Source organism: Hordeum vulgare, chromosome 2H (assembly GCF_904849725.1).
Source record: "Hordeum vulgare subsp. vulgare chromosome 2H, MorexV3_pseudomolecules_assembly, whole genome shotgun sequence".
Taxonomy (NCBI): domain Eukaryota; kingdom Viridiplantae; phylum Streptophyta; class Magnoliopsida; order Poales; family Poaceae; genus Hordeum; species Hordeum vulgare.
In genome coordinates, this window is record NC_058519.1 from 535,933,247 (window position 1) to 535,959,707 (window position 26,461).

General features: G+C 44.1%; 1 protein-coding gene across 1 annotated transcript; it reads left to right on the forward strand.

The window, feature by feature from the left end:
- Window positions 1-13,979: 13,979 nt before the first annotated feature.
- LOC123427061 lies at window positions 13,980-17,469 on the forward strand. Its single transcript, XM_045111005.1, has 3 exons — window positions 13,980-14,366; window positions 14,990-15,208; window positions 17,203-17,469. The coding sequence occupies exons 1-3, from the start codon at window positions 14,097-14,099 to the stop codon at window positions 17,254-17,256; spliced, it is 543 nt and encodes a 180-aa protein (XP_044966940.1). The 5' UTR covers window positions 13,980-14,096; the 3' UTR covers window positions 17,257-17,469.
- Window positions 17,470-26,461: the final 8,992 nt, after the last annotated feature.

Sequence of the window (26,461 nt, forward strand, 5' to 3'; positions counted from 1 at the left end):
TTTGCTTGTTGGGGAGATACACATCCCCATTGAAGTGACCTAGTGACTATTCGAAAATTATCTGTTCTCTTTTGCAATTCGAAAAGTTTTGTCGAGGGGATTTGATCAACCCCATTGACGGATTTCTTTCGATGACCATGAGATGGATGAATCAAGGAGTCACAAACCTCTGTTCCAAGCTTTCACCTTCGGTTGCTTAGAAGAAAAATGATAGGTTTAGTTTATTTTTCCCTGTTTTCTGTTTTAGCGTCCCGTAGAAAAGTACCCCAAAAATAAAAGTTCTCCGAACGTCCTGAAAATCAAGTATGATTTTTTCTGTTTTTTTTTAAATACTAAGACGAAGAGCTTGTTTGGGGGCTGCACCAGTGGGCCACAAGCCCAGGGGGCACGGGCACCCCCTGGCCGCGCCATACAGGCTTGTGGCGCCCACAGGCACCCCTCCACTCATTTGTTGCTCTCATCTGGTTCTCCTACCTCCAGAAAAAATCGTTTCGCAGCTCAAACCCGTGTTCTTGCTCCTCTTGCTGGGATTTTCGATCTCTTTGCTCAAAGCACCATTCTCCGAACTATTTTGGGGAAATTACTCCTTGGTAAGTGACTCCTCCATTGGTCCAATTAGTTTTTGCTCTAGTGCCTTATACTTCGCGTATTTTTGCTGCCTTGGTGACCATGTTCTTGAGCTTTGCATGCTGATTTTAAGTGGTCCCACGTAGTTTTGATGCGTAATATGGCCTCTAGGCACTTGCGGGAGTAGTTGCTACTAGTTTAGTTGAGCCTTGTTCATTTTTTCCTTTGGGTCATTGAAAATTTCAGAGAAGGAAGATGTTCAGGAGAAACTATCATGGCAGTTCCTCAAGCAAGAGAGGTCCCCGTCTTGCGATTCGGGAGCCTGATCCTTACCAACCAAGGGACGCGCAGGTACAACCATGTAAATGGCCTTCTGATGAATTTATGATTGAGGCAGGTTTCAAAGACGAGTTCGATGCACTTGTTCGCAATGTCGGACTCGAAGAATTCATTTCTAATAAGTGTGAACAGTATGTTGCTCTCACTGCCTCTTTTGTTCGTAGATTCAAATTTTCAGTTGGCCGTGACACTTTGGTACTGTTTGATCTCTATGATAAATCGTATACCATGGATTTAGAGGATTTTAATAGAATTTGCAAAATACCTACTTGGGGTAGCCTCAATGATCCTCCTAAATCCTCGGTTAGAGATTTTTTTCTCTGGTATTACTGTTGGAGAAACTAGAGACATTACGCAAGCTACCATGAGGAGTATTCATTTTCCTGCCTTGCATTACTTTGCCCTCTTCATAGGCAGATGCATTAATGGCAAGATTGAGAATTTTCACCTCTACGCATCCGACCTTAGTATCCTTAAGAGCGCAATGACGGGTGACAAGAGTTTCAACATGGGAGCTATAATAGCAAGGAGGCTGAATAAGAATGCTAATGAAGGGGATTTCTTTGGTGGGATCTATGCCACTCGCATAGCAAATTTCCTTGGAGTACCCATCCGCGAAGGAGATCCCCCGCTCCATACAGCTTTCCTTGACCGCGTCGCTTTGACACGCTACCGGTTCCTTGAGAGGGATGACGAATCCTTCCTATACCATTTGATATTTAACTGGCAGCGTGTTTTCCATATTACCCTTCCTGCTCCTGTCTTCTTTGATTTTCAGGTAAAACGGAGATATTACATAACCAGAGGAGAGGCAGAGGAGTATGATAGGGAGGCAAAGGCTGCTCGTCTCTGTGGGGCAGCTATTCAGGCAGTGGCTGCAACGCTCCCGTATAACCCCCATTATGATTTTGGGTGTCGCCAGGACCATCCTTGGGAGTAGACCAACTTAGGCCAAAAGCCTAAGCTTGGGGGGGGGGGTACGTGTTTCTCACCGAATTTACATTCTTGCTTACGCTTTCACTTTGTTCGTCGGTGTTCACACTTTGCCACTGTATCATCCATGCTAGTTTATTTTCTTTTTCTCATTTTCTTATCGTGTGTTTGTCTAGTTTGAGAAAACCCAAAAGGATTTTCTTTTTCTTCTTTTACTTGTTGGGAGCTTTCCCGTGTAAATAGTTTTCTTTTTTCTTTGGGTCAAGGTTTAGTGGCTTTTGCATGCATACCTGTTTAGCTTTCAAAGAGCCATATTACTTTGTCTTCTCCTTTGTGTTTGCCTGCAGATTCCAGCTTTAGTCCAATGCACGAGCACGCTTATTATTATTCACATCATTCGGTCGTGCAAGTGAAAGGCAATAATGACGATATATGATGAAGTGACTGAGCCTGGAAAAGCTGGTATGAACTCGATCTATTTTGTTTTTGTAAATATGACTAGCTCACCGTTCCTACTTCAGCTTTGTTGTGAGAGAAACATGTTTGCAATGACAACTTAGAGATCATAGTTTCTTATGCCATGCTTACTTAGCTAGGAGCATATAATGGTTTGTCTTGGTTGCCAACATGAATGATGAGATGACTATGATGTAGTATGATAGGATGGTATCCTCCTTTGAATGTTTCAAGTGGCTCGACTTGGCGCATGTTCACGCATGTAGTTGAAACAAAATCAACATAGCCTCTATGATATTCATGTTCATGGTGATTTATGTCCTACTCATGCTTGCACTTAATGGTAGTTAATCTCAATGCATTTTGATGACCGTTGTCGCTCTCTAGTTGGTCGCTTCCGAGTCTTTTGCTAGCCTTCACTTGTACTAAGCGGGAATACTGCTTGTGCATACACTTCCATAAACCCAAAGTTGTTCCATATGAGTCCACCATACCTACCTATGTGCGGTATCTACCTGCCATTCCAAGTAAATTTGCATGTGCCACTCTCTAAACCTTCAAGAAATAATCTATTTTGCATGCCCGAACCGCTCATGTGGTGATAGGGGGCTATTAGTATCTTCCATGCTAGGCATGTTATCCTCAATATGTGTTTATTCACTATCATTCACGAGAAAGGGGCCGGTAATTGGAATTCCTAGTTCCATGCTCAAATCGAAAAGATAATTGCAAACAAAACTCCCCCAGGATTGATGTTGGTATGGACGGTACCCGAGGATTCGGCTAGCCGTGGAGTGTGATTGATTGGTGGTGGGGGAGTCAAAACTTTACTTTTCTGTTTGGGAACCGCCTATAGCATGTGTAGCATGGAAGATGTTGAGAACTCTTAGTCATTGCATTGACAATGAAAGCATGCCACCCAAAATTATTATCTCTGTTTTCAAAGCTTGAGCTCTGGCACCTCTGCAAATCAATGCTTCCCTCTGCGAAGGGCCTGTCTATTTATGTTCCTGTTGAGTCATCCTCCTCTTACAAAAGCACCAATTAGAGAGCACCTCTGTCATTTTTATGCTTTGCTTTTAACTGTGATTGAGTATGAGTGTGACTGGATCTTCTTTGCCATGAATTACAATGTTTAGTCAGCCCTTAGTCTTTGAAGGTGCTCTGCATTTATGTTTTGCGGTCTCACAAAAAGCTAGCGAGATACCATCTGTTCGTGCTGCTTCATGTTGCTTTGATTGAAGTGTTGACATTTGAGGCTTATTATTATTTGCTCGTAGCTAATTATGCCATCGATATGAGTTACCGTGAGACCTAGATGTCATTTTCTTATGTGGTTTGCTTGTGATCTTGCTGAAACTATGTATATGAGTTAGACATAGTTGCAACAACAAGATCAAATAGAGTTCGTCAAAGTTTTTCTTTCATCTCTTTCAGTTTGTCAACTGAATTGCTTGAGGACAGGCAAGGCTTTAAGCTTGGGGGAGTTGATACGTCTCCGTCGTATCTACTTTTCCGAACTCTTTTGCCCTTGTTTTGGACTCTAATTTGCATGATTTGAATGGAACTAACCCGGACTAACGTTGTTTTCAGCAGAATTGCCATGGCGTTGTTTTTGTGCAGAAATAAAAGTTCTTGGAATGACCTGAAAACTTACGGAGAATTTTTCTGGAATTAATGAAAAATACCTGCGCAAAGATCCACCGGAGGGGGTGAGCTAGTGGGCCACAAGCCCAGGGGGCGGCCACCCCCTGGCCGCGCCATGAGGGCTTGTGGGGCCCACGAGGCTCCACCGCCTCCAAACTCATCTCTATTTATTCCGTTTCGCCCAGGGAAAAAAATCAGAGAGAAGGATTCATCGCGTTTTACGATACGGAGGCACCGCCACCTCGTGTTCTTCATCTGGAGGGCAGATCTGGAGTCCGTTCTGGGCTCCGGAGAGGGGAAATCGTTGCCATCGTCATCATCAACCTTCCTCCATCGCCAATTCCATGATGCTCTTCACCGTTCGTGAGTAATCTCATCGTAGGCTTGCTGGACGGTGATGAGTTGGATGAGATCTATCATGTAATCGAGTTAGTTTTGACGAGGATTGATCCCTAGTATCCACTATGTTCCGAGATTGATGTTGCTACTACTTTGCCATGCTTAATGCTTGTCACTAGGGCCCGAGTGCCATGATTTCAGATCTGAACCTATTATGTTGTCGCCAATATATGTGTGTTTTAGATCCTATCTTGCAAGTTGTAGTCACCTAATATGTGTTATGACCCAACAACCCCGGAGTGACAATAGCCGGAACCACTCCCGGAGATGATAATAGTATGAGGAGTTCATGTATTCACCAAGTGTTAATGCGTTGGTCCGGTTCTTTATTAAAAGGAGAACCTTAATATCCTGTAGTTTCCATTAGGACCCCGCTGCCACGGGAGGGATGGACAATAGATGTCATGCAAGTTCTTTTCCCTAAGCACGTATGACTACATACAGAATACATGCCTAGATTAGATTGACGAACGGGAGCTAGTTACATATCTCTCCGTGTTATAGCTGTTACATGATGAATCGCATCCGGCATAATCATCCATCACCGATCCAATGCCTACGAGTCTTTACTACTGGTCCTTGCTATGTTACTTTGCCTCTACTGCTGTTACTTGCTACTGCTGTCACTACTGTTGTTACTTGCTACTTTGCTATTACCTGTTGCAAGACTTTTCTGGCGCCATTGATACAACAAGTTAGGAATAGTCTGCCGTCAACAGACCTTTTTCTAGCACCGTTGCTATCATAACACTTTGCTACTGATACTTTGCTTGCAGACACTAATCTTTTAGGTGTGGTGGAATTGACAACTCGGCTGCTAATACTTGAGAATATTCTTTCGCTTCCCCTTGAGTCGAATCAATAAATTTGGGTTGAATACTCTACCCTCGAAAACTGTTGCGATCCCTTGCACTTCTGGGTTATCAATAGCCCGTGCTACCATTTCCCACCGGTTGTACCCAATAGCCAAAAGCTCCCTGGACTCCACAGTTGTGAGTAATGACCGTGTATGGATCCATGTCGTAGCACTGTAGATAACTTGCAAAAAGTTGTTGAAGTATTTGTTGTCAAATATGATGTCATTTTTGCAGTTCCATATAGCCCAGGATAAAGCACATATTCCTATCCGAATACGACCCGCAATATTTGTTTGCACTCCATTTAGCCACGTCCCAAATAATGTGTTCATACTAATTGGAGTGCCAATGTTAAAGGCTATATGCATAGTACGCCAAAGCAATTGTCAAGCGGGCAGTCAAGAAAAAGGTGTTTAATAGTTTCATTGTGATCACAAAAACAACATCTCGTGTTTCCGACCAAACTTCTCTTGATGAGATTGTCCTTCGTCAAAATCACGCCCTTGTGAACGAACCACATAATTTTTTGATTCTTAATGGTACTTTAACCTTCCAAATGTGAGGTGATGTCGATAATGTCCCAGAATCAATGACATCTAGATACATCGATTTCACGGAAAAACTGCCATTCATGGTTAGTTTCTAGTGAATAGTACCAGGCTAGTCCGTGAGTTGAGCTTCCATCAACCTATGGACTAAGTGTAGCCAAGTATCCCATCGCTCCCCCACCAAAGATCCCATGAATTGTATATTTAGGGGAACCGTCTGTAATACTGTCGTAACATAATCTTCCTTATGTTGTGCAATATTATATAAGGAGGGATACTGTAGAGCCAAGGGCATATCCTCTAGCCATGTATCTTCCCAAAATCTAGTAGCGGTGCCATTACCAACATTAAATTTCACCCTATGGAAAAAAATAATTTTCATCTTCATTAATCCCTTCGAGAAAGGTGAATCAGAGGGTCTAACCGTAACCTGTGCCAAAGTCTTAGACTGTAGGTATTTATTTCGGAGAATTTGTACCCACGTCCCTTCCGTCTCAAGGTCCAATCTGAAGAGCCATTTACTAAGAAGGCATTTATTTTTAATTTCTAAGTTCTCAATCCCTAATCCACCTTGGTCTTTGGGTGTACATATTATGTCCCATCTGGTAGGTGTGTAATTCTTCTTTGTATCATCACTTTGCCAAAAAAATCAAGAACGATGCAAATCTAGTCTTTTTCGTACCCCTACCGGTACTTCAAAAAAAGATAGTAAGAACATTGGTAGGCTAGTCAAAACTGAATTTATTAACACTAAGAGACCCCCATAAGACATAAGCTTACCCTTCCAGCAACTTAGTCTCTTCTTGAACCTATCCTCAATACATTTCCATTCCTTGATTGTGAGCTTACGATGGTGAATAGGTATTCCCAAATAACTAAAATGGAGGAGATCGCATCTCACACCCGAATAATTGTCGGTTTGATTATTGTTCTTCCTTGGCTTTCCCAAAGGAAAACAATTCACTCATGCTGAAATTAATCTTGAGTCGAGACAATTACTCAAAGAGACAAAGAATAAGTTTCATATTTCTAGCTTTTGTGAGGTCATGTTCCATGAAAATAATCATATCATCCGCATACTGCAAGATGGACACTCCTCCATCTACGAGAGGTGGAATCAATCCTCCTATTAGATTGACATCCTTTTCCCGACCAATAAGAACAACTAGCATGTCAGAAACAATGTTGAATAAAACTGGTGACATGGAGTCCCCCTGTTTGAGTCCCTTATGCGTTTGGAAATAATGACCTACATCATCATTCATCATAATTCCAACGCTACCTTTCTGAACAAACGAATCAACCTGGTTCCTCCAGGATTCGTTGAATCGCTTCATACACAAGGCTTGTTGGAGAAAGGGACATTTGACGTTATCATATGCCTTCTCGAAATCAACTTTGAATATAACTCCGTCGAGCTTCTTCAAGTGCATTTCGTGAATTGTCTCATGTAGTACCACAACCCCTTCTGGATGTGTCTACGTGGCATGAAGGTCGTCTGGATGTGTCTACGTGGCATGAAGGTCGTCTGGGTGTGTTGAACTACTGAATGGGCCACCCGTGTCAACCTATTTGTTGCAACCTTAGTGAAAATTTTGAAACTGACATTAAGCATATCGGTCTAAATTGCTCAATGCGAATGGCCTCCACGTTCTTTAGCAACAACGTGATCGTTCCAAAGTTTATGTGGAATAGCTCAAGCTGACCGATGAATAAATCATGGAACATAGGCATAAGATCTACCATGATAATATGCCAACACCTCTTGTAAAACTCAGCCAGAAAGCCATCCGGTCCTGGAGCTTTATTGGGTTTCATTTGTGTTATTGCCTCAAACACCTCTTTCTCTAAAAATGGAGCTGTCAGTATCTCATTGTCATCTTCATTGAGCTGACGAATGTCATCAGTTATGCACTCATCTAGCGACACATGATTCACCTCAGGTGCCCCGAAAAGACTTTTATAATAATCAGAGATGTATAACTTAAGGTTCTCATGTCATGTTATTGTACCCTCATCTTGTTCAAGCAGAATAATACGCTTCTTTTTGCGCTTCCCATTGGCAATCATATGGAAGAATTGTGTGTTATCATCCCCTTGGATGACTTTTGTTGTTTTGGCTCTAAGTGCCCATTTAATCTCCTCCTCTCGAAGCAGAACATGCGGTTTCTGCTCGGCGCCGTTCTTAATGTTTCTATCCATAGCGGAAAGAACGTTCGAATCAACTTTTATATCTAGCTCATTTATCAACTGAATAAGACTCTCCTTTTCAACTTTGTAGAGATCACTCTGGTGCTTTGCCCATCCTCTTAAGAATTGGCGTAAGTGCCTACTTTTGTTTTGCCATCTATCCATATTTGAATTTCTAGCAATCTCTTTGCCCCATTCTGTAGCTATGAGGTCAAGGAATCCCTATCTCTCAAACCATCCTACTTCAAAAGACAAGAGGTTCTTATTGCCCACATGAGTCGCCTCTCCAAAGTCAACCAATGGTGGAATGTGATCAGACACTGCTCTTTGCAGAGCCTGAACCGTGACTAAGGGGAATTTATGTTCCCTCTCAACAGTGGCAAGCACATGGTCTAACTTTTCATATGTCGGTTCAGGTAGTGTGTTCATCCACGTGAAGTGTCTACCTGAGAGGTCAATCTCTCTCAAATCCATACTGTCTATGATTGTGTTAAACATGAATGACCACGGACCATCAAAATCATAATTGTTTTTTCTTATTTCCTTCCAATGATTTTGAAATCACCCCCTACAAGGATAGGCAGCGTTTCATCCCCGCAAATCCTCACCAAGTTTGAGAGAAATTCAGATTTGAGCTCCGGTTGTGATGCACCATATACAACCACTAGTGCCCATCTTAATCCATCAATCTTCGATCTCACTCGAAATTTGACACACAAATCACCATATACCACATTAATCACCTCTAACGTTTCGCATTTCACCCCAAGAAGAATACATCCAGATCTGCCCCTTGGAGGTAAACAATGCCAGTCAAACTCAACCCCACCACCTATGGTGTTGAGAAACTGTTGTGTAAAATTATCTGTGCCCGTTTCGAGAATCGCCATAAAGTCTAATTTGTGTTCTACCGATGCTTATGACAAGAATCTCCGTTTAGCCAAGTCTGCCAGACCTCTGCTATTCCAAAATATTCCTTCATTTTTCATCACAATTTTTTTTCTTTTGTTTTATTCTCGCACTCCTGCGAATTGTTGACAAAGGATAAATCTCCAGCGAGTTGCGAGCGTTTTGACGAATTATCCATCGTCAGTTCGCCTCTAGCGAGCCACGTGTCACGTGATGCCCATCATTTGATGACATGAAATCTAACACCAAGACGAGCCCTTGTCTTTTTCATTTGTAAGTTCTAGCTTGCTTCTCTTCCAAATTTCTTATCACATAAGAAATATTTGGAATTAAGAGGTTGTTCTTTACTAAAAATTTCAGATGTCATTTTCCTTAGCAATATCACCTAATTAACTATCCAGAAATCAGTGCCATACACATCTGATTAGCAATCTAGAAACCCTAAGATCATAACTCTATTTCAAAAGTCGATAAAAAGGACGGACAAAGAACTTACTTGACGCCTCCAATTCCAGTGGTCTAAGGCTGTGTTTGGTTCAGCTTTTGGTACCAATTTCTGCTTTGAAAACCTAAAAGCTAACCAAAGGGGTAAATGTTCAAAGCAGCTTTTGAGAATCTGTAACTGCTTCCCAGTATAATTTTCAAAGCTCGGGATACCCCAACTTTCCAGCTTCGAGCTTTTACACAACAACTTTTTCAGAATATGCAGCTCAATCAAACACAGCCTAACAATGGCACCCATCGGTGTATCGACCACCCTACATGTGATTGTCACCGCCACCGCGACCTCCGTCAGTCAGCACGCAGACTGAAACACGCTACAGCCGCAACACTCCTCGTTCGCCTCCAACTATTCCAGCCCACCCCTCCTTTCACTCCAATGCTGTCGTGGGTTGGTGTGCTCCGGCTGCAGTCGCCGACGAGTCCTACCACCGCCATGGGAGAGAGGAGAGGAGAGGAGAGGTGTTTGTGTGTGAGTGAGAGAGAGAGACCAGTTCGACTCATCTCAGTCGACCCAATATCTGTCCGACCAAGCTGTTAACACCGGTTATACACCGGTCACCGTGATTGTTGCCACGTCAGAGCTTGGACATGTCAAAACGTGGTTCTACATGCGGCCAGTGCTTTCTGTCAAAGATACATTTTGTGTTTGGTGTTTTTTGCTAGCCGCCGTTATTGTGGTGCTTTTTTCTTCTTTATAATGATGTCTGTATTGTGATGGTTTTAGACTACTCGTAATGAGAAGTAACATAGAGTAGTAACATGCATATGGGGAATTACAATGGGGATCCTAGGTGATGTCCCCCTACATCTCCACCACGCAGCTCCATATAGATTCAAAAAGTATAATACACTGGCTTTGTATACCCATCGTATCAATTTAATGTAGATAACATATCAATGTGTATATGTGTGTCCTTCCATCTAGCGTTGGGTCCACCAGTCAGATAGAAGCTGTACCCACCACACACCATAACCTGTTCCCATCGAGGCAGCTGATGTGCGGGAAGTAAATGCTTGTCTGATCGGGGCATCTGATGTGTGGGAAGTAAGATGTTGATCCTCATCATTGGGATACTCAACCTTGTTGTTGTTCTTCACCCGACGAACCGCTTAACCTGAAGATTTACCACCACATAGTTCGAGCTCGAAGGCTCACGCAGTGTTCCAGTAATTTAATTATGCAAGAAGAAGTTCAGCTGGATCTTCAACTCCCCACTTACACTATGTGTGTCATGTCTGTTGCTGTTTAGTTGAGGCGAGTAGTTAACTATGTATTCAGGGGAGAATCATATGTTGATATTTTCTAGTAACTTATGCTAATGCACTCGGATCTTCAACTGCCCACTTAGATTGTGTGTGAATTATCTGCTGCTGTTTAGTTGGTACTAGTAGTTAATTATGCTTTTAAAAAAGGAGGCATCGCCCCGGTCTCTGCATTGAGTGATGCATGCAGCCTCTTATTAATCACGAAACCAGTCTGAAACAAGCACAAAGTGGTCTTAAAATAGAAAGAAAGAGATACAGGGCGTCTATCGCGCCGCAACCGATGATAAAAATAGGCCTAGATGACTATCCACCTATCCTATTAATATGTCGCCATCCAAATCGGTTGATGATACCCTGAGCTACCATCTTTCATCGGGCACACCCAGTAATCAAAGGCTCCCTGGCTACCACAGGAGTGAGTAAGGACCACGTATGGATCAAGGCAGTAGCCCTGAAGATGACCTACAAAAAGTGAACATATCTTCGTCTGTTAAACACTAGATCATTTCTACAGTTTCATGCAGCCCATAAAAGTGCACAGGTTCCAACCCGAATAAGTTTAGCATAATCAACATTAACCCCTCCAGCCACGTCCCAAATAACATGTTAATGCTAGTAGGAGGACAAATGTTAAAAGCAATATGTATCGAGCACCATAAAAGTTTAGCCATAGGACAATCTAGAAAGAGGTGTTTAATAGTTTCTTTATTCTGACAGAAGCTGCATCTTTGATTTCCTTTCCAATTTCGCTTGGCCAAGTTATCCTTAGTTAAAACAACTCCTTTCCATATATGCATGGATTTTGGAACAGGTGAAGAATCTATGGGGTGCACATATATAGATTTTACAAAAAATATACCATTAGTGGCCAGCCTCCATTGAACACTATCAAGGCAGTCAGAAAGGCTAATGTTCATCAGCCTTCTGACTAGATGCAGCCATCTAATCCATCTATCACCAATCAAGGCTCTACGGAACTGAATATTTAGAGGAATCTCATGCAATACTGTCGCAACGAACGTCTGTCTGCGTTGGGCAATATTGTAAAGCTACGGATACTGAAGAGCTAGGGGCTCCCTCCAAGCCATGTATCTTTCCATGCATGATACTTCCTACTATGACCAGCCTTAAACACATAGTTGTCTACTACATCTACCAACTGCACACCCACCTAACGTGTATTTATTCTACTTGAGTATATTCATATCCCTCCTTCTCCTTCCTCTCGCCGTTGCCACTGTCAAGGAGCTCCATCAAGACTGCTGCTTCGTTCAAATCAAGGTCGGATTCTTATTAACTAGGAAAAGAAATAAACTGCTAAGAGAGAGATTTAAGATGGAAAAAGTGAAGGAAAATGATCACCTTCAGCCGGCTGATTTTTCTACCGATTCCATCACCTTCCACGAACGACGCGTGTCCTAATCAACCCACACATCGCTCTGATGTGCTGCCTTATCTTCTCGACTATTCCTACTTCTGTCCACACCTTTTCTTCCTTCCTTCCCCAACCAGGCCATGGGTCACAGCCGCAGATCGTCGGCCTTGTAGTCGCCGCAGACGACGTAGGCTCTAGAGCAGCGACAGCAGAACCACTGGCGCTGGGCGCCGTGCTGGCGATGGAAGTGCAGCTTGACGGCGCTGGCACCGCTGAGGGCACGCGAGGGGGGGTGGTGCGGGCAGCTGGGCTCCGGGCACACGAACACCTACTTCCGAGGCGGCGGCGCCACCTTGCCGGCCTCCCGCTTCCTCGACTCCAGCAGCATCGCCGGCGAGAGCGACACCACCTTCGCATCCAGGTATGTCCAGGTATGTGGCGTGGCGCGAGGTTCGTCTATGCCACCCCATGGCGATGCTGTCAGCAACGATGGGGTATTGTTGCAGGAATTTTCACTGCAATTTCTTTTTCTACAACATCATCTATGTTGCAAGAATTTTTCACAACAAATGTCTTGTTGCGGGAATACGACACAACAGTACATATGTTGCATAAATATGAAGACAAAAAAATTCTACAACATGACCTTTGTTGCAAAAATTTCTTCCGCAACAGTATCTATGTTGCAGAAAAGCCAAGGAAAAAAAATACTGCAACAAAGCAATTGTTTCTCAAACTCGACCGTTGTTTCAGAAATTAATGGGTCTAAAATTTATTTTTTGCAACGAAGCAATTGTTTCTGCAACTCCGTCGTTGTTTCAAGAATACTGGATGCCCGGCCGGAGCCCCGCGCGCGTAGAACGGACGGTCGTCCAGGTGACGGATGTTTACTAAACATCCGTCGTTGGATGCGTAGCAGCCCCCAAAAGTGAATCAGTTGCCACTGGCGTGAAAATGAAATTACTATATTTGATGCGAATCATTGTCTTCCATTAGACCGTCTTGAAACTCGTTAATGTACCATTGAATCTTTCCTTGGAGATCTCCTCCCAGGATGACTATGCCCTGAGCTTCGAAGGAGAGGATGAACATGATGCTTTGGGGGATAAGAAGAGAATCTCTATGCACGCATAAAGGGATACGAGGAGTGGCATCGTCTGAACACCCTGCAAGGGAAAATAAATGTTATGTTCCTGCATGTACTAAAAGTACAATCATCATTACTTCTCGGCCCTCAACACCACGTATATGTCACTAGTATATAGCCCGTATGTCAATGTATATACGGTTTCTAACAATTAATGCCGAGATCTGACTATAGTAACGAATGGGACTGATATCAGGGGGACAGCACCTGAGAGCCACAAATCCTCGTCCCATATATATGTTATTAGTCTAAGTTACTATCTTCATAGTGGATAGTAATATTGAGTTTTTTTATTAGCGTATAGTCTCATCTTGTCTTGAAATGCTAGTTTCTTAGCGCGGTTTCATATGCATTTTGCTCACGTGATATACTAGTTAATTAAGAAAGAGAGTGATGTTGTATCTTATAGCTAACATACAACCATTGCACGTGGCATATGTAAAAAATAATTCTAGCCCAATCATATGCATGCTTTACTTCAAATTATTAAATGTAGATACAACTCATAAAAAACAATGCATTGACATGGTTGTATCTTAAATTATTAATGCTTCTATGATAACGTGATAAGAGACAATATATTGACACATGTCTAAGTTACTTGATTTCTCTCTCTTTAAATTAATTAGTTGCCACATCATATTTATTGCTTAGATGACACATATATTAATACCTAGTTATGTTATTCTCATTGTGGATAGTTTTGTGCATTTGACTCGTTGGATTGACTTGCTACAATGATGCTGGCCTGGACGGTCTTTCTCCACTAGAGCCGAGCCGTTCAGCTCCCACCACCACGCTCACCTCAAAGCTCAACCGAGCCACCACCGGCTCTCACAGTGGCATCGGATCGGAAGCAGGGCCCACGCGGCCAACCTCACTAACTACAAAAGCCAACCCCATCACCACCGGCTCACTGCCAAGAACACACTCCCACCCCACCCCCACCGACAGCAGCAATGAAGGCCCTCGCCGGCGACAGCAACGCCTCCGCGCCGCTTCTGCAGGCGACCAAGATCAGCATCCCCGCCTCCTCCACGGGCGGGGCCGCGGAGGCCGCGCTCCTCGGGAAGGGCCGGTACAAGGTGTGGGCCCTCGCCGCCATCGCGCTCCTCGCGCTCTGGTCCATGTCCGCCGCCTCCGTCTCCCTCCGCTGGTCAGCAGGCGACCTAGCAGCCGCTGTCGCGGGGGACCTCGACGCGCCACTCCGCGGCGATCTCGACTCCCTCGTAAGACTCCTTTTGCTTTTGTTCGCTTCGCACCCCGCTCGTATTCTTACCGGTCAAGTGCTTGCTGTATGGTCTGTTCGTACGCGCAAGCGCAAATTTGTGTTTCACAACAAGGACGCCCCGTGAAGAATCTCTTCTTGTATCCGGATCAGTAGGCGCTTTAAATAAGGCATCCAGATTGTTGCGCTATCTACATTTCTTTGGAAAACAAATCCAAGTCTTATATTCTAATGTCTGACGAATGCCATAATTTTCTTGACAAATCATAATGGAGGAACTGCTGAACCTTTTCGAACTTAATTGTTTCTTGAACGGAGTTCCTCCTATACGTTCCTTAATTATTACTCCCTCCATTCCAAAATAATTTAGTACTAAGATAATACAAATATAGTACTAAGGCAGCACACTTATTTTGGGACGGAGGGAGTATTTTAACTTTTTATTTGATGTTTTTTTCTCGTAAGTGTAGCCACAAATTAAACACCCCCGAATTCTGTGCACTAAAAAATTCATCATTTGAGAAGAGGTTCATCGTATTGATAGTTGACATTAGAAAGCACAATACTATGTAGTTGTTTTGTTATTGGATTCTGAATGAAAATAGGCTTGTTATAACTGAGCAGGAGATGGAGGAAAGGGAGAAATTAGTTGGTCGGATGTGGGACATGTACACACGCACCAGCGATGAGATACGCCTTCCACGGTTCTGGCAGGAAGCATTTGAGGCTGCATACGAGGAGCTTGCTGGTGATGATATGCAGGTTCGTGACGCGGCCATCTCTGAGATTGCTCGAATGTCAGCCCACAGACTTGAGCTTGAGCAGCCTGTGAATGCGAACGAGGTATGATCAGAGCATCCAAATTTAAAACAGAGCACTATTTTCTGTATTCCTGTTCATACACACCTACCTTCCCCCTCTCATGCTGTAAATAATTCATGAATTCTTGTTCACTTCACTTTGTAAGCATTTGTCTGGGCATGGATCAGTTGGTCATAATTACTTAGTACGATTGATTTCCAGATTTCTACTATATTAATCTTACAATGCTCAAATCAGTAATAGGTGATCCATATAAATTAACACTTTTGCTTCGGTACACCCCTCCCCCCCTCCCCCCCCCCCCCCCACCAAACAAAACGTAGAAGGGGAAACGTATACCCACCTAGTATTGTACACTATAGAGAGACATATGTATACCCACCTCGTATTGTACACTATAGAGAGACATACGTATACCCACCTCGTATTGCATACGTACGGCGGCCTGTAGTGTACAATACGAGGTGGGTATACGTTCTCTTTTGTACGTTTTGTGTGTGTGAGTGTGTGTGTGGGGGGGGGGGGGGGTACCCAAGCACACCTCATTAATTAAAGGGCAGCTCATGCCATTCTTGAAACAAAAAACATTTTGCATATGTGTCACAACATAGTTTACACCTGTGATCATTAGTTGTTGTCCGTACATTTATCTAAGTGAATCATGACATGCTAATTTTGGCACAAGGTATTTTTCTTTTTGGCAATTCTCATGAAAAACTTTGGTAGGTTCATCAGTAGAAATTGTTGAAATCTGCATATAATTTCTTGTAAGCAAACATGCATGTGGTACATTTTCTTTACAGCTGTGAGTTGCATGCATGGAATATCAGAATGTGAGGAGGAAACTTATTCTTTCATATATTTCTTTAATGCATAACGCATAAGGGATGATAAGTTTTAGCTATGGGCAGGACTCCGCAGAAGGGCATCCTCAATGGCTAATGAAATCCACAACTTCTTAACCCTAAAAAAAAGTAATAACTTCTTAAAGTTGCAGTACAGAACTACAAAATATAATGCTTTGAAAGTTATAAATCTCTCAGCTGCAAATTGCTGATTCTTTTGTGAAGTAATTCTTTCAGTAAAGCACCCAACATTTTGGTGAAGTTATGAAAAACATCATAAAAAGGAAAATTATGGAGAATAGAATTCACATTGACTTGCGGTCCACAAAAGTTAACCATTTTATTCTGCTTGCACATTATTGCCTTTTGGTGTCAACCTGACCACTTCATGAGACAGAACATCAGTCTTATCATTTACCAAAAAAAAAAAAACTCTGTTTTTGTGTTGAACATGTACAAGGATATTACAAATTTGTCATTTCGGGTTATGATACCCTTTGAGCTTGAGGTCAAGCTTCACAACATATGATCACCAGAAACATGTGATGGTGCTTCACACCACAGCCACAATGTGCCTTGGCCATTGCCTTTAATCCTCCTAAAAGAAGCTAAAGTAAAAGCGTAACTGTAATTTTCATGGCAATGCTATTTGCCGTAGTTGTTCCTGCTTAATGTTTACAATTTGATTTTCCCGGTGAGCCAGAGTGCAATTTCATACTCGTAATTTTGCTTCTGATTAGCTTATTTTCCCTTTTAGAATACATTGCCTCTATCTGTTTAGCAGGATTACAAAACTAATCTAGTTAGCCCTGTAAGCATCCTTCTTGATCGAGTTGTCTTTGTATAGATGAAATATGAAAATGCTATCAATGTACGATGTGAATTGTGATGTAAATGATCTAGAAGAATTCTTGCAACTCAGCAAATTGAGTAGCAGTTGCAAACGTGAACACGAGCTTCCTAGAAAGACTCCATAATGTCTTGTTTACAGAGGACCAGCCTGCTGACTGCCAAACTTACATTATACTCCCTCTGTACCTAAATACTTGTAATTGGCTACAAGTATTTAGGTACAGAGGGAGTACATATCATTGAAGTTTCCAGCCCGTATGCCACCTGGAGTTGTTAGGTGTTTAGTATGATTTTCTTATTCTCAGTCACTATTTGCAGGAAGAGGGCAAGGTGAACAACAGGAATAATGTTCATGGCGGAGTGAAGCAGTAGTTCCAAAACTGAAGACCTACCACGGTTGGGGACAACAAATACCAGCAGCTGAACTTTGAAGCTATAATGTAAACTGAAATTTTCTGTATGGGAGGGCAAGCAAAAGCTTCCCATGACACAAACTTTTAATCTCCCCGCAGTAATGCGTTGTAGTATTATACGAATATGGAGTACATACTTACGTGGCGCAGCAAAAGCTTCCCATGATACAAACTTTTAGCTTCCCCATAGGGGCGCAGTATACTACACAGCACCACGGTAATAGTAGCTGATGTTGAGGCAGCTCGTCAAATCCTGCCCAAACACAAGGCAGCAGCGCTTCCACATGGAGGCGGTCGCCGCCGCGGCATTGGTCCGCCGGCGGCACGAAGCACCGCAGATGCATGTCCACCCGGCACGTCCCGCACCGGTACCTTCACCCCACGTCGACGCTGCGCCCGCACGCCCCGCACATAGACGCCATCGCTGCGCCGCCATCCGACGTCTTGACAAGCCACGCGTCGTGGCCGCAGGGTGCGCCGCCGCCGGACCCCGCGCCACGGGCGGCAGGCGAACGCAGAGCGGGTGCAGACGACTGTCGCGGAGGCGCACGCACCAGCGCTGCAGCCGTAGCACACGTCCTTCCCGCACACCTCGCACCTGACGTTGCCGCTGCCGGCGCCATGATGTCAGGCTCTAGCTACTGACTGAAGCAGAAATACTCATCGGTAACCGAATTCAGTGATCGAGATCAGCTCGAGGAGGATTTCTATTGCTTAAAAAATGAAGAAAGTAGGTAGAGCTCGCCACAAGGGGCTTAGGATTTGTACCTAAACATATATTACATGCCTTTAAGGGCTGGAATGAGAGGCATTTATAAGCCAGCTCACTAAAAGCAACAAAGGAAAAAGAACACTAGCTAGTGCGCCTTGTCTGAAAGTGAACAACGACGCGGGAGTCGAGCCTAGCCGTTGGATGCAGGATCAGCGGGCGTCGCTAGTTTAGCTGCCGAAACGGTATCTTCTCTCCCCAGCCATTGGATGTGAGATCAACTCTCCCTGGTTCATCCGGCACGTAGGAACAGGGGAGGCGATCCTGACAATTCCCCCTGTTAAGCTGCAATTTGAGCTCGAGCTGCAAATGCTGGAAATATAAAAGTTGAATCCTCCCAAGTGGCTTCTTCCACTGGCATGTTCACCCACTTGATCAGCCATCTCACAACCGGAATACTAATGTCTCCTTGCACCCTTGGAACCAATTTTCTATCCAAAATGGCTTCAGGCTCCACTTTGATCACATCATCTGGACCTACTAATGGAAGATCTTTGGAAGGCACCACATTGGTCCAACATGTTTCTTCAACTGACTCACATGAAAGGTATGGTGCAGCTTACAACCCTCAGGTAGGAGTAGCTTGTAAGCATGAAACCCAATTTTCTGCAGAACTCTGAATGGCCCATAAAATTTGGAATGCAGCTTCAAGTGCCTGTGAAGACTGAGAGAAGTGTGCCTATAAGGTTGCAGTTTTAAATAGACCATATCTCCAACCTCAAATTGTCTTTCCTTCCTTTTCTTGTCAGCAAACCATTTCATCCTTGCTTGGGCTTTGATCAAGTTCTGCTTGATCACTTCAAGAGCTAGCTCTCTGTTTTGCAGGAGATTTTCAGAATCCACATATATAGTGTGAGGTAAGGCAGACTCAACTACCATAGGAGGAGGGAATCCATACAGAGCCTGAAAGGGTGTCATTTGTAGTGAAGTATGGAAGCTTGTGTTGTACCACCACTCAGCTAGTGCCAACCACCCATGCCATTTCTTTGGTTGTTGGAAGCACATACATCTCAAGTAGTTCTCTAGACACTGATTTACTCTTTCAGTTTGTCCATCAGATTGTGGATGATAGCTGGTACTCATGTGCAATTTAATTTTTCAGAGATTTAAACAATTGGTGCCACAAGTTGCTAGTGAATATCATGTCCCTATCAGTAACAATAACCACTGGCATGCCATGGAGCTTGAAGACTGTTTCAGAGAAGGCCTTTGCCACAGATTCTACAGTGATAGGGTGCTTCATTGCTATGAAATGAGCATACTTTGTAAATCTGTCAACAACCACCAAAATGAGATCCTTGTTTTCAAATAGAGGCAGTCCTTCCACAAAATCCATACTAACATGGGCCCAATCAAAATCAGGAACAGGTAGGGGTTCTAATAAGCCTGGATAAGGACAATGCTCAGCTTTGTTAATCTGGCAAACATGGCATGCCTTCACAAATGAAGTGACATCTTGTTTTAGTCCTGGCCAATGAAACACCAATTTCACTCTTTTATAAGTAGCTCTTTCTCCAGAGTGAACACCTAGCTCAGAGCTATGGAAGGTCTTCAGCAGGTCTTGTCTGAGAGCAGTTGTACTCCCCACTACTACCCTGTTCTTGAACTTGAGGATACCATTCTTGTAGGAATAGGAATTAGTGTTATTCTTATCTACAAAGCACTGAGTAATCAACTCCTTAACCTTTTCATCGTGATTGTAACTCTTAACCACTTCTACTACCCAAGTGGGAGTAGTACTGCTGGCAACCAACATGGAAGCTAAATGTTTAACTCTGGATAGTGCATCACCTGCCTTGTCCTCTTTGCCCTTCTTATACTCAATGGTGAAATTGTATCCCAATAACTTGAGCAATAGCTTATGTTGAATCCCCTCAGTAAGTTTCTGCTCCTGAATATATTTCAGGCTCTCTTGATCTCTTCTGATCACCAAGGCAGTAGCAAGGAAATAATGCTTCCATTTCTTGACAGCCTCAATGATTGCCATAGCTTATTTATCATAGGTGGACATAGCAGCTGCTCTAGGTCCAACTGCTTTTTTAAAATAAGAAATGGGCCTGCCCTCCTGCATTAAAACAACCCCTAAACCATATGCACAAGCATCAGCTTCCAAGATAAATGGTTTGGAGAAATCAGGCAGTATTAACACTAGAGAATGAGTTAGCTTCTCTTTTACTTCAGCAAATGCCATGTCTTGATCAGTACCCCACTGGAAAGCATCTTTCTTCAGGCAATCAAATAGTGGTCTACATATCAATCCATATCACTGAATGAACCTTCTATAGTAACCACTCATACCCAAAAAACTCCTCAATTCAGTAATGTTTGCAGGAGCAGGCCAATCCTGGATTGCTTTAATTTTGGAAGGATTAGTAGCAACCCCTTCCTGATTAATTATGTGGCCCAAATACTCCACTGCAGTCTCACCAAAAGAGAACTTTTCCAATCTTGCATACAACTTGTTCTTTTGTAGAATGTCAAACACCTGAGTAAGGTGGACCTTGTGCTCTTCTAAGGAAGTCCTGAAAACCAGTATGTCATCAAAGAATGTTACCACAAATTTCAGCATTCCAAATAAAAAATTCATTAAAGCTTGGAAGCTAGGGGGCCATTAGTCAGACCAAAGGACATAACTAAGTACTCAAATAAACCCATATGAGTGACAAAAGCTGTTTTGTGTATATCCTCTTCTGCCATCCTGATCTGGTGATATCCATTTCTGAGATCAATTTTGGAAAAATACTTAGACCCCTTCAATTGGTCTAGTAGATCCTCAATGATTGGAATTGGGTATTTATTCTTGATTGTTATAGCATTCAACTTCCTGTAATCAGTGCACAACCTCCATGATCCATCCTTCTTTTTCACAAGTAACACAAGAGAGGAAAAGGGGCTGGTGCTGGGCCTGATCACTCCAGACTTCAGCAATTCCTTGATGATTTTTTCCAAGATCTCCTTCTGGTGATGTGGCATTCTGTAAGGCCTTTGGTTTACTACTTTGGCCCCTTCTACCACAGGAATTCTGTGATCACAGGGTCTGCTTGGAGGCAACTCAGTTGGTTCCTGGAAGAGTTGTTCACACTTCTGCAACAGAGTTTGTAACTCACTACTTCCACATCACAAGCAGTAAACATCACAAAACCACACACTGCATGCTCCATCAGCTTATAAGTGCAGTCCTTAGCTTCTCCAGGTTGTACCCAGGGCACTATTTCATCAGCAAATGTGACTAGCTGACCATCTAAAGCAGGCACTTTCATTTCCATCTTAATGAAGTCCATGTGCACTAGGTTGTACTTTTTCAACCAATCCACTCCTAGTATCATATCATAACCTTTCAACTGCAGAACTCTGAAACTGTCGGTAAACTGCTTACCATATATCTCATAGATACAGTCATGCACCATGAATTCACTCCACAATGCTTCTCCACTTGCTACAACCACTTTCACTCTAGGGGTGGGCTTGGATTTAACTTGGAGTTGGGCTGCCATTTCTAGAGACAAAAATGTAGATGTGCTGCCACTGTCCACTAAGGCTGTCCCAGAAGTGTTTCCCACCTTGATTGTTAGAAGAAAAGTGTTCTTGACAGCTCCAATTCCCATAGCTGCATGCATAGATAACTGCAGAACTGCATCAGCTGGAAACTGGTCCATGTTCTCTAGCTCTAGATCAACAAAATCAGTTACATAAATAGTTTCAGGCATTTCCTCCTACTGTGCTTGCAGATCTTGGATCTGTGCTTTCTGACTCATTTTGCACACTTTCCTATGCCCTGGGACCCAAGGTTCCCTACATTTGTAACAAACCTGATTCTGTTTTGCTAGTTGGATTACTGCATTCCTATTTTTGCACTGCAGCACCTCCTTCAATTTTTGGTTGTTCAAAAGTAACATGCGTCCTTGGTTGTGGCACATAGTTCTTAGTTTGCACCAAATGCATTTGTGGCTGAACTTTTTCCATTCTTCTAGCATACCACATAGCAGTCTACATATCCTTAGGTTTAAAACACTCCACATGGCTCTTGATGTAAATATTCAGGCCAGACACAAAACTAGTTACATAGTAACTATCTTGAATTCCAGGATTCTCTCTTCTCATTACATTCATTAAGTGCTCAAACTGTTCAATATAAGCTGACAAGGTGGAAGTTTGATGCACTGCATGGAAGGAACTCACTATGTCACAAGCTGAGTCAACAAAATCTCTCAGATAAGTAGGAACAAAACGTGTGCCAGGGTACATTGTTAGGAGCATACCCAGTTCCTCTCCACCACTGAACAGCAGGACCTTTTAAGTAAGAAACCGCCAATTCTATTCTATGTTCAATTGGAGTTCTTGCAGCACAAAGTATTGATCCAAATTCTGAATCCATGCTTCAGGATCCAATCCTTCAAACTCAGAAATGTTCCGCTTTGCAGGCTTCACTGTGAGAACTGGTCTTCTACTGTCAGAAGGGGAATATTGCCTATGTCTCTGCCCATCATGACACTCCTCTATTGCCCATGTATCCACTTGTTGCAACTGCAATTGTTGCTGATGCCCAGCTGCTTGCTGCCCCTCATTTTTGTTGTTGGTGAAGTTAGGATGCCTATATGGGGCTTTGTTTGTACCATCTAAATTAAGCTCCTTTCCTGTGTGATCCCTCAACACAACTGTGCTCACTACCACTGGTGCTTCCTTCTCCTGGCCATGGACTGAAGGTGGTGTAAAATTTACCAACTCCTTCGGCCTGCCTGCACGAATTACAGGCGAGTGCACCTCATCTACTTTCCTCTAGGCACTACCCTGCTCAGAGTGCTCAAGTTGCTCTTCCTCTGAACCATGATCCATCAGCAATTTCCTAAAATCCTCTTGGATCTTGTCAAAATTGCCTTGCATCGTGACAAAATTCATGTTCACCATCGCCCGAAACTCCTTTTGATCCTCCTCTTTGTTGTTCTGCAGGGTCTTGATATCTAACTCCAACGATGCTAGTTGCAGATCCGCAGTAACAACCGAGTCTACTTGGCGAGTCATGGCGCTGCTCGAAACAGTGTGGGTGATGGCATTGATGCGATTACCTTGTTTTGGATCTGGATCTGGATCACGCCGAGAAGCTTTAGCTCGCCTCTCCTCTGCGCTTCACCTCCGGTCGAAAAATAGATTTGCTCTAGATACCAATTGTCAGGCTCTAGCTACTGACTGAAGCATAAATACTCATCGGCAACCGAATTCAGTGATCGAGATTAGCTCGAGGAAGATTTCTATTGGTTGGAAAATGGGGAAAGTAGGTAGAGCTCGCCATAGGCGGCTTAGGGTTTGTACCCAAACATATATTACATGCCTCTAAGGTCTGGAATGAGAGGCATTTATAAGCCAGCTCACTAAAAGCAACAAAGGAAAAAAGAACACTAGCTAGTGCGCCTTGTCTGAAAGTGAACAGCGATGCGGGAGTCGAGCTTAGCCGTTGGATGCAGGATCAGCGGGCTTCGCTAGTTCAGCTGTCGAAACGGTATATTCTCTCCCCAGCCGTTGGATGTGAGGTCAACTCTCCCTGGTTCATCCGGCACGTAGGAACAGGGGAGGTGATCCTCACACATGATCCCCGGCGGCGGCGGCGCTCTCATGCCGTTTTAGCCTATGCTGGGAGTGGACGATGGACTTGAGCGTCCTGGGGAAGCTGCGCGCGCATACCTTTTGGAGCTTGAAGCCGCAGCCGGGGTGGCCACACAGGTACCGGGGCCTAGCACCGACAACCAGACAACCGTCGCAGGTGAACTCACCATCGTCATCGGCGTCCGCTGGGAGCAGTCGGTGGCTATCGTGGGCGAAGTAGGCGACGAACCTGCTCCTCCTACACATCCCTTCCAATAATGCAATGAATAATCCACTGCTACTGAGCTTATTTAAAGTAGAGATCAATGTGTGGCTTGTGGGGGAAACAACTGTTTTGAAATGTTTCCTTGTGGAAATTGCTAGTCAAAACATGACCAATCACACTACAATGGGTTTTTAGGACATCAACAGCAGGCTCCGCTCCTTCTTCTCAGTGGGTAAAGAAAAATCTCACGGTGGTTAGTGCCTGGTTGCGTGGAACTCCATCTACCGGCCATACTGTTTTGGTAGTCTTGGAGTGAAGAATCTTAAGCTCCACGCGATGGCACTTAGGGTCAGATGGGAATGGCTTAGAAGAACGGATCCAGCGAGGACATGGTAGGGTCTTAAGATCATTATGGATGACGATGTTAGAGAGATTTTTGACAGCCTGGTCTCTATCTCGGTGGGAGATGGCAAGAAGATCCTTTTCTGGCGCGACAGATGGATCAATGGTAGAACCGCCGCGGAGATCGCCCCATCCATCATGGATGTCATCCCAACGCGTACCAGGAACTGTCAGGCGGTGCACCAGGTGCTAGGAGACAGGAAATGGGAGTTCGACATTCCTGATGGGTTGACCTTCACTATGCAGATACATCTATACATGCTGCAACAGGCCATCTCCTTCGTTGAGCGGGATGAGGGGAGATTGGATGTCTTTTCCTGGCCCAGAGACGTTTCTGGGTCATACACGGCTACATCAACCTACAAGAGACTGTGCTCGGGAAAAACCTACTTTCAAGCAGCCTTCATCTAGAAGTGTTGGGATCCTTTGAAGTGTAAGGTCTTCATTTGGTTAGCCGTGCAACATTGGGTGTGGACCTTGGATCGCGGGGCACAACATGGTCTCCAAGACCAACCCTCGGTGTGCTATACTTGTCACCAACAGGAGGATAATGTGGACCACATCCTGGTCCAATGCCCATTCGTGAGGGAGGTGTGGAATCAGATTCGCGCAATCTTTACGATGAACCTAGTAATCCCATCCCAGCAAGACTCAATGGTGCAATGGTGGAATACAACGAGGAACACCTTTCGCAAGCGACCACGATGAGGTTTTGACTCCCTCTTCATCAACACCGCATGATCACTCTGGAAGCAGAGGAATGCCCGGGTATTCGGGAGGAGCGCGCAAGAACTTAACCCCACACAATTGGTGCAACAAATTCTCAACGAAGTTGAAGAGTGGAAAAAGGCCGGAGTTGGAGATCTACATAGATTTGAGAGAGAGTAGTTTTAGATTACTCTAGGTGTCGGTTGTGGCGTTCTATCTTACCTATGTTCGCACCGGCAATGATCCTCTTATAAATTGTTTCTCTACCTTCTATAAAAATACGATACGCCATTGGCGTACTCTTGTAAAAACAATCCCACATGGATTTTTTAAAGATCCATCATCGCTCGCATTCAATGATAATGACAGGAAGCAACAAAAATAATAAGATGATGAAGGATTTAGGACTAAAGATCCTAAGATTAAAAAAACGTACCAAAGTGTCACTGACCTGGGCTTCGTTGGGCTCGGGGGCACTATCCAGGCCACGAAGGAGACATACTACATATATAAAGGGAGGCCTCCAAGAGCAACTTGGTTGGGAACGGACTGGCGGCTTTGGCCGAGGCCTTGCATGCGAGTCTATGTTCTTCCTCCTCTGACTCCTTCTTCCTATGGTTTTCTTCATGTAATCCAAACTTGTATTCTGATTCATGGTGATTGAGTGAAATTGATAGAGAGTTCCTAACAATTGGTATCATATCCTTTGATCCTCGGCCAAATTCGTCAAAATCCGCGCCAAAATTTGTTCGCTACAAGCCGCTTACAACCTGCTCGAGGAAATGTCGCAACACAAGTTTTTATGCCCTCAAGGTGTTCTTCATTTCCGGGTTAGCAACGTCCACCAGGAGGTGACCATCGAGGTGCTCCGCCGGCTATTCCATTAGTTCGGTGATTGCGACTTGTTGTGCACGTACGAGTGAGTGGTGGACGAGATGTACGGCATGGAGGCGTACGTCGAGTTTCGGTCTCGATGGCGGGCAGCTCGAGCTCGTGGTTCTCTGGACAGCCACGCTCTCAATGAGGGGTGTTGCTTCCTCGCCTTCGACGTCATTCCACCGATCTACACCACCATCACCATGTCGGGCGTCGACGAGCTGCCCCACTTCTTCGACGGCACACCATACACAGAGTGGCTAAGCCTGCGGACGCTGCCGAGTGCCACGACGAGGCGCCCGCCCCCATCGGCGAACTCCACATCGTCCCTAAGGTTGAGCATAGTGCTCCTCCCACCACATGTTCGACGGGGTGCCCAAGCTGCAACAAGTCCGAGAAGTCAGCGTTCACCTTGTCAGAGCAGCACCTTCATCCATGATCACCGTCGACATCGTTCGTGATCTCACGACAACTGGTAGCTGCTATGCTCTGACGCACACCACCTGTTCGTCCATTGGTCTCAACCCCGACATTGGCTATATACAGGTTGTTGAGGTCCCCTGCTCGTGGTGGACCAGTTCATGACGGGTACGGCGCTTGTGGAGC

Coding starts and splice junctions, on each gene's coding strand:
- LOC123427061 (XM_045111005.1), top strand. CDS start 14,097: ATGAAGGCCCTCGCCGGCGACAGCAACGCCTCCGCGCCGCTTCTGCAG. Junction 14,367..14,989: donor GCGGCGATCTCGACTCCCTC/GTAAGACTCCTT, acceptor ATAACTGAGCAG/GAGATGGAGGAAAGGGAGAA. Junction 15,209..17,202: donor AGCCTGTGAATGCGAACGAG/GTATGATCAGAG, acceptor CACTATTTGCAG/GAAGAGGGCAAGGTGAACAA.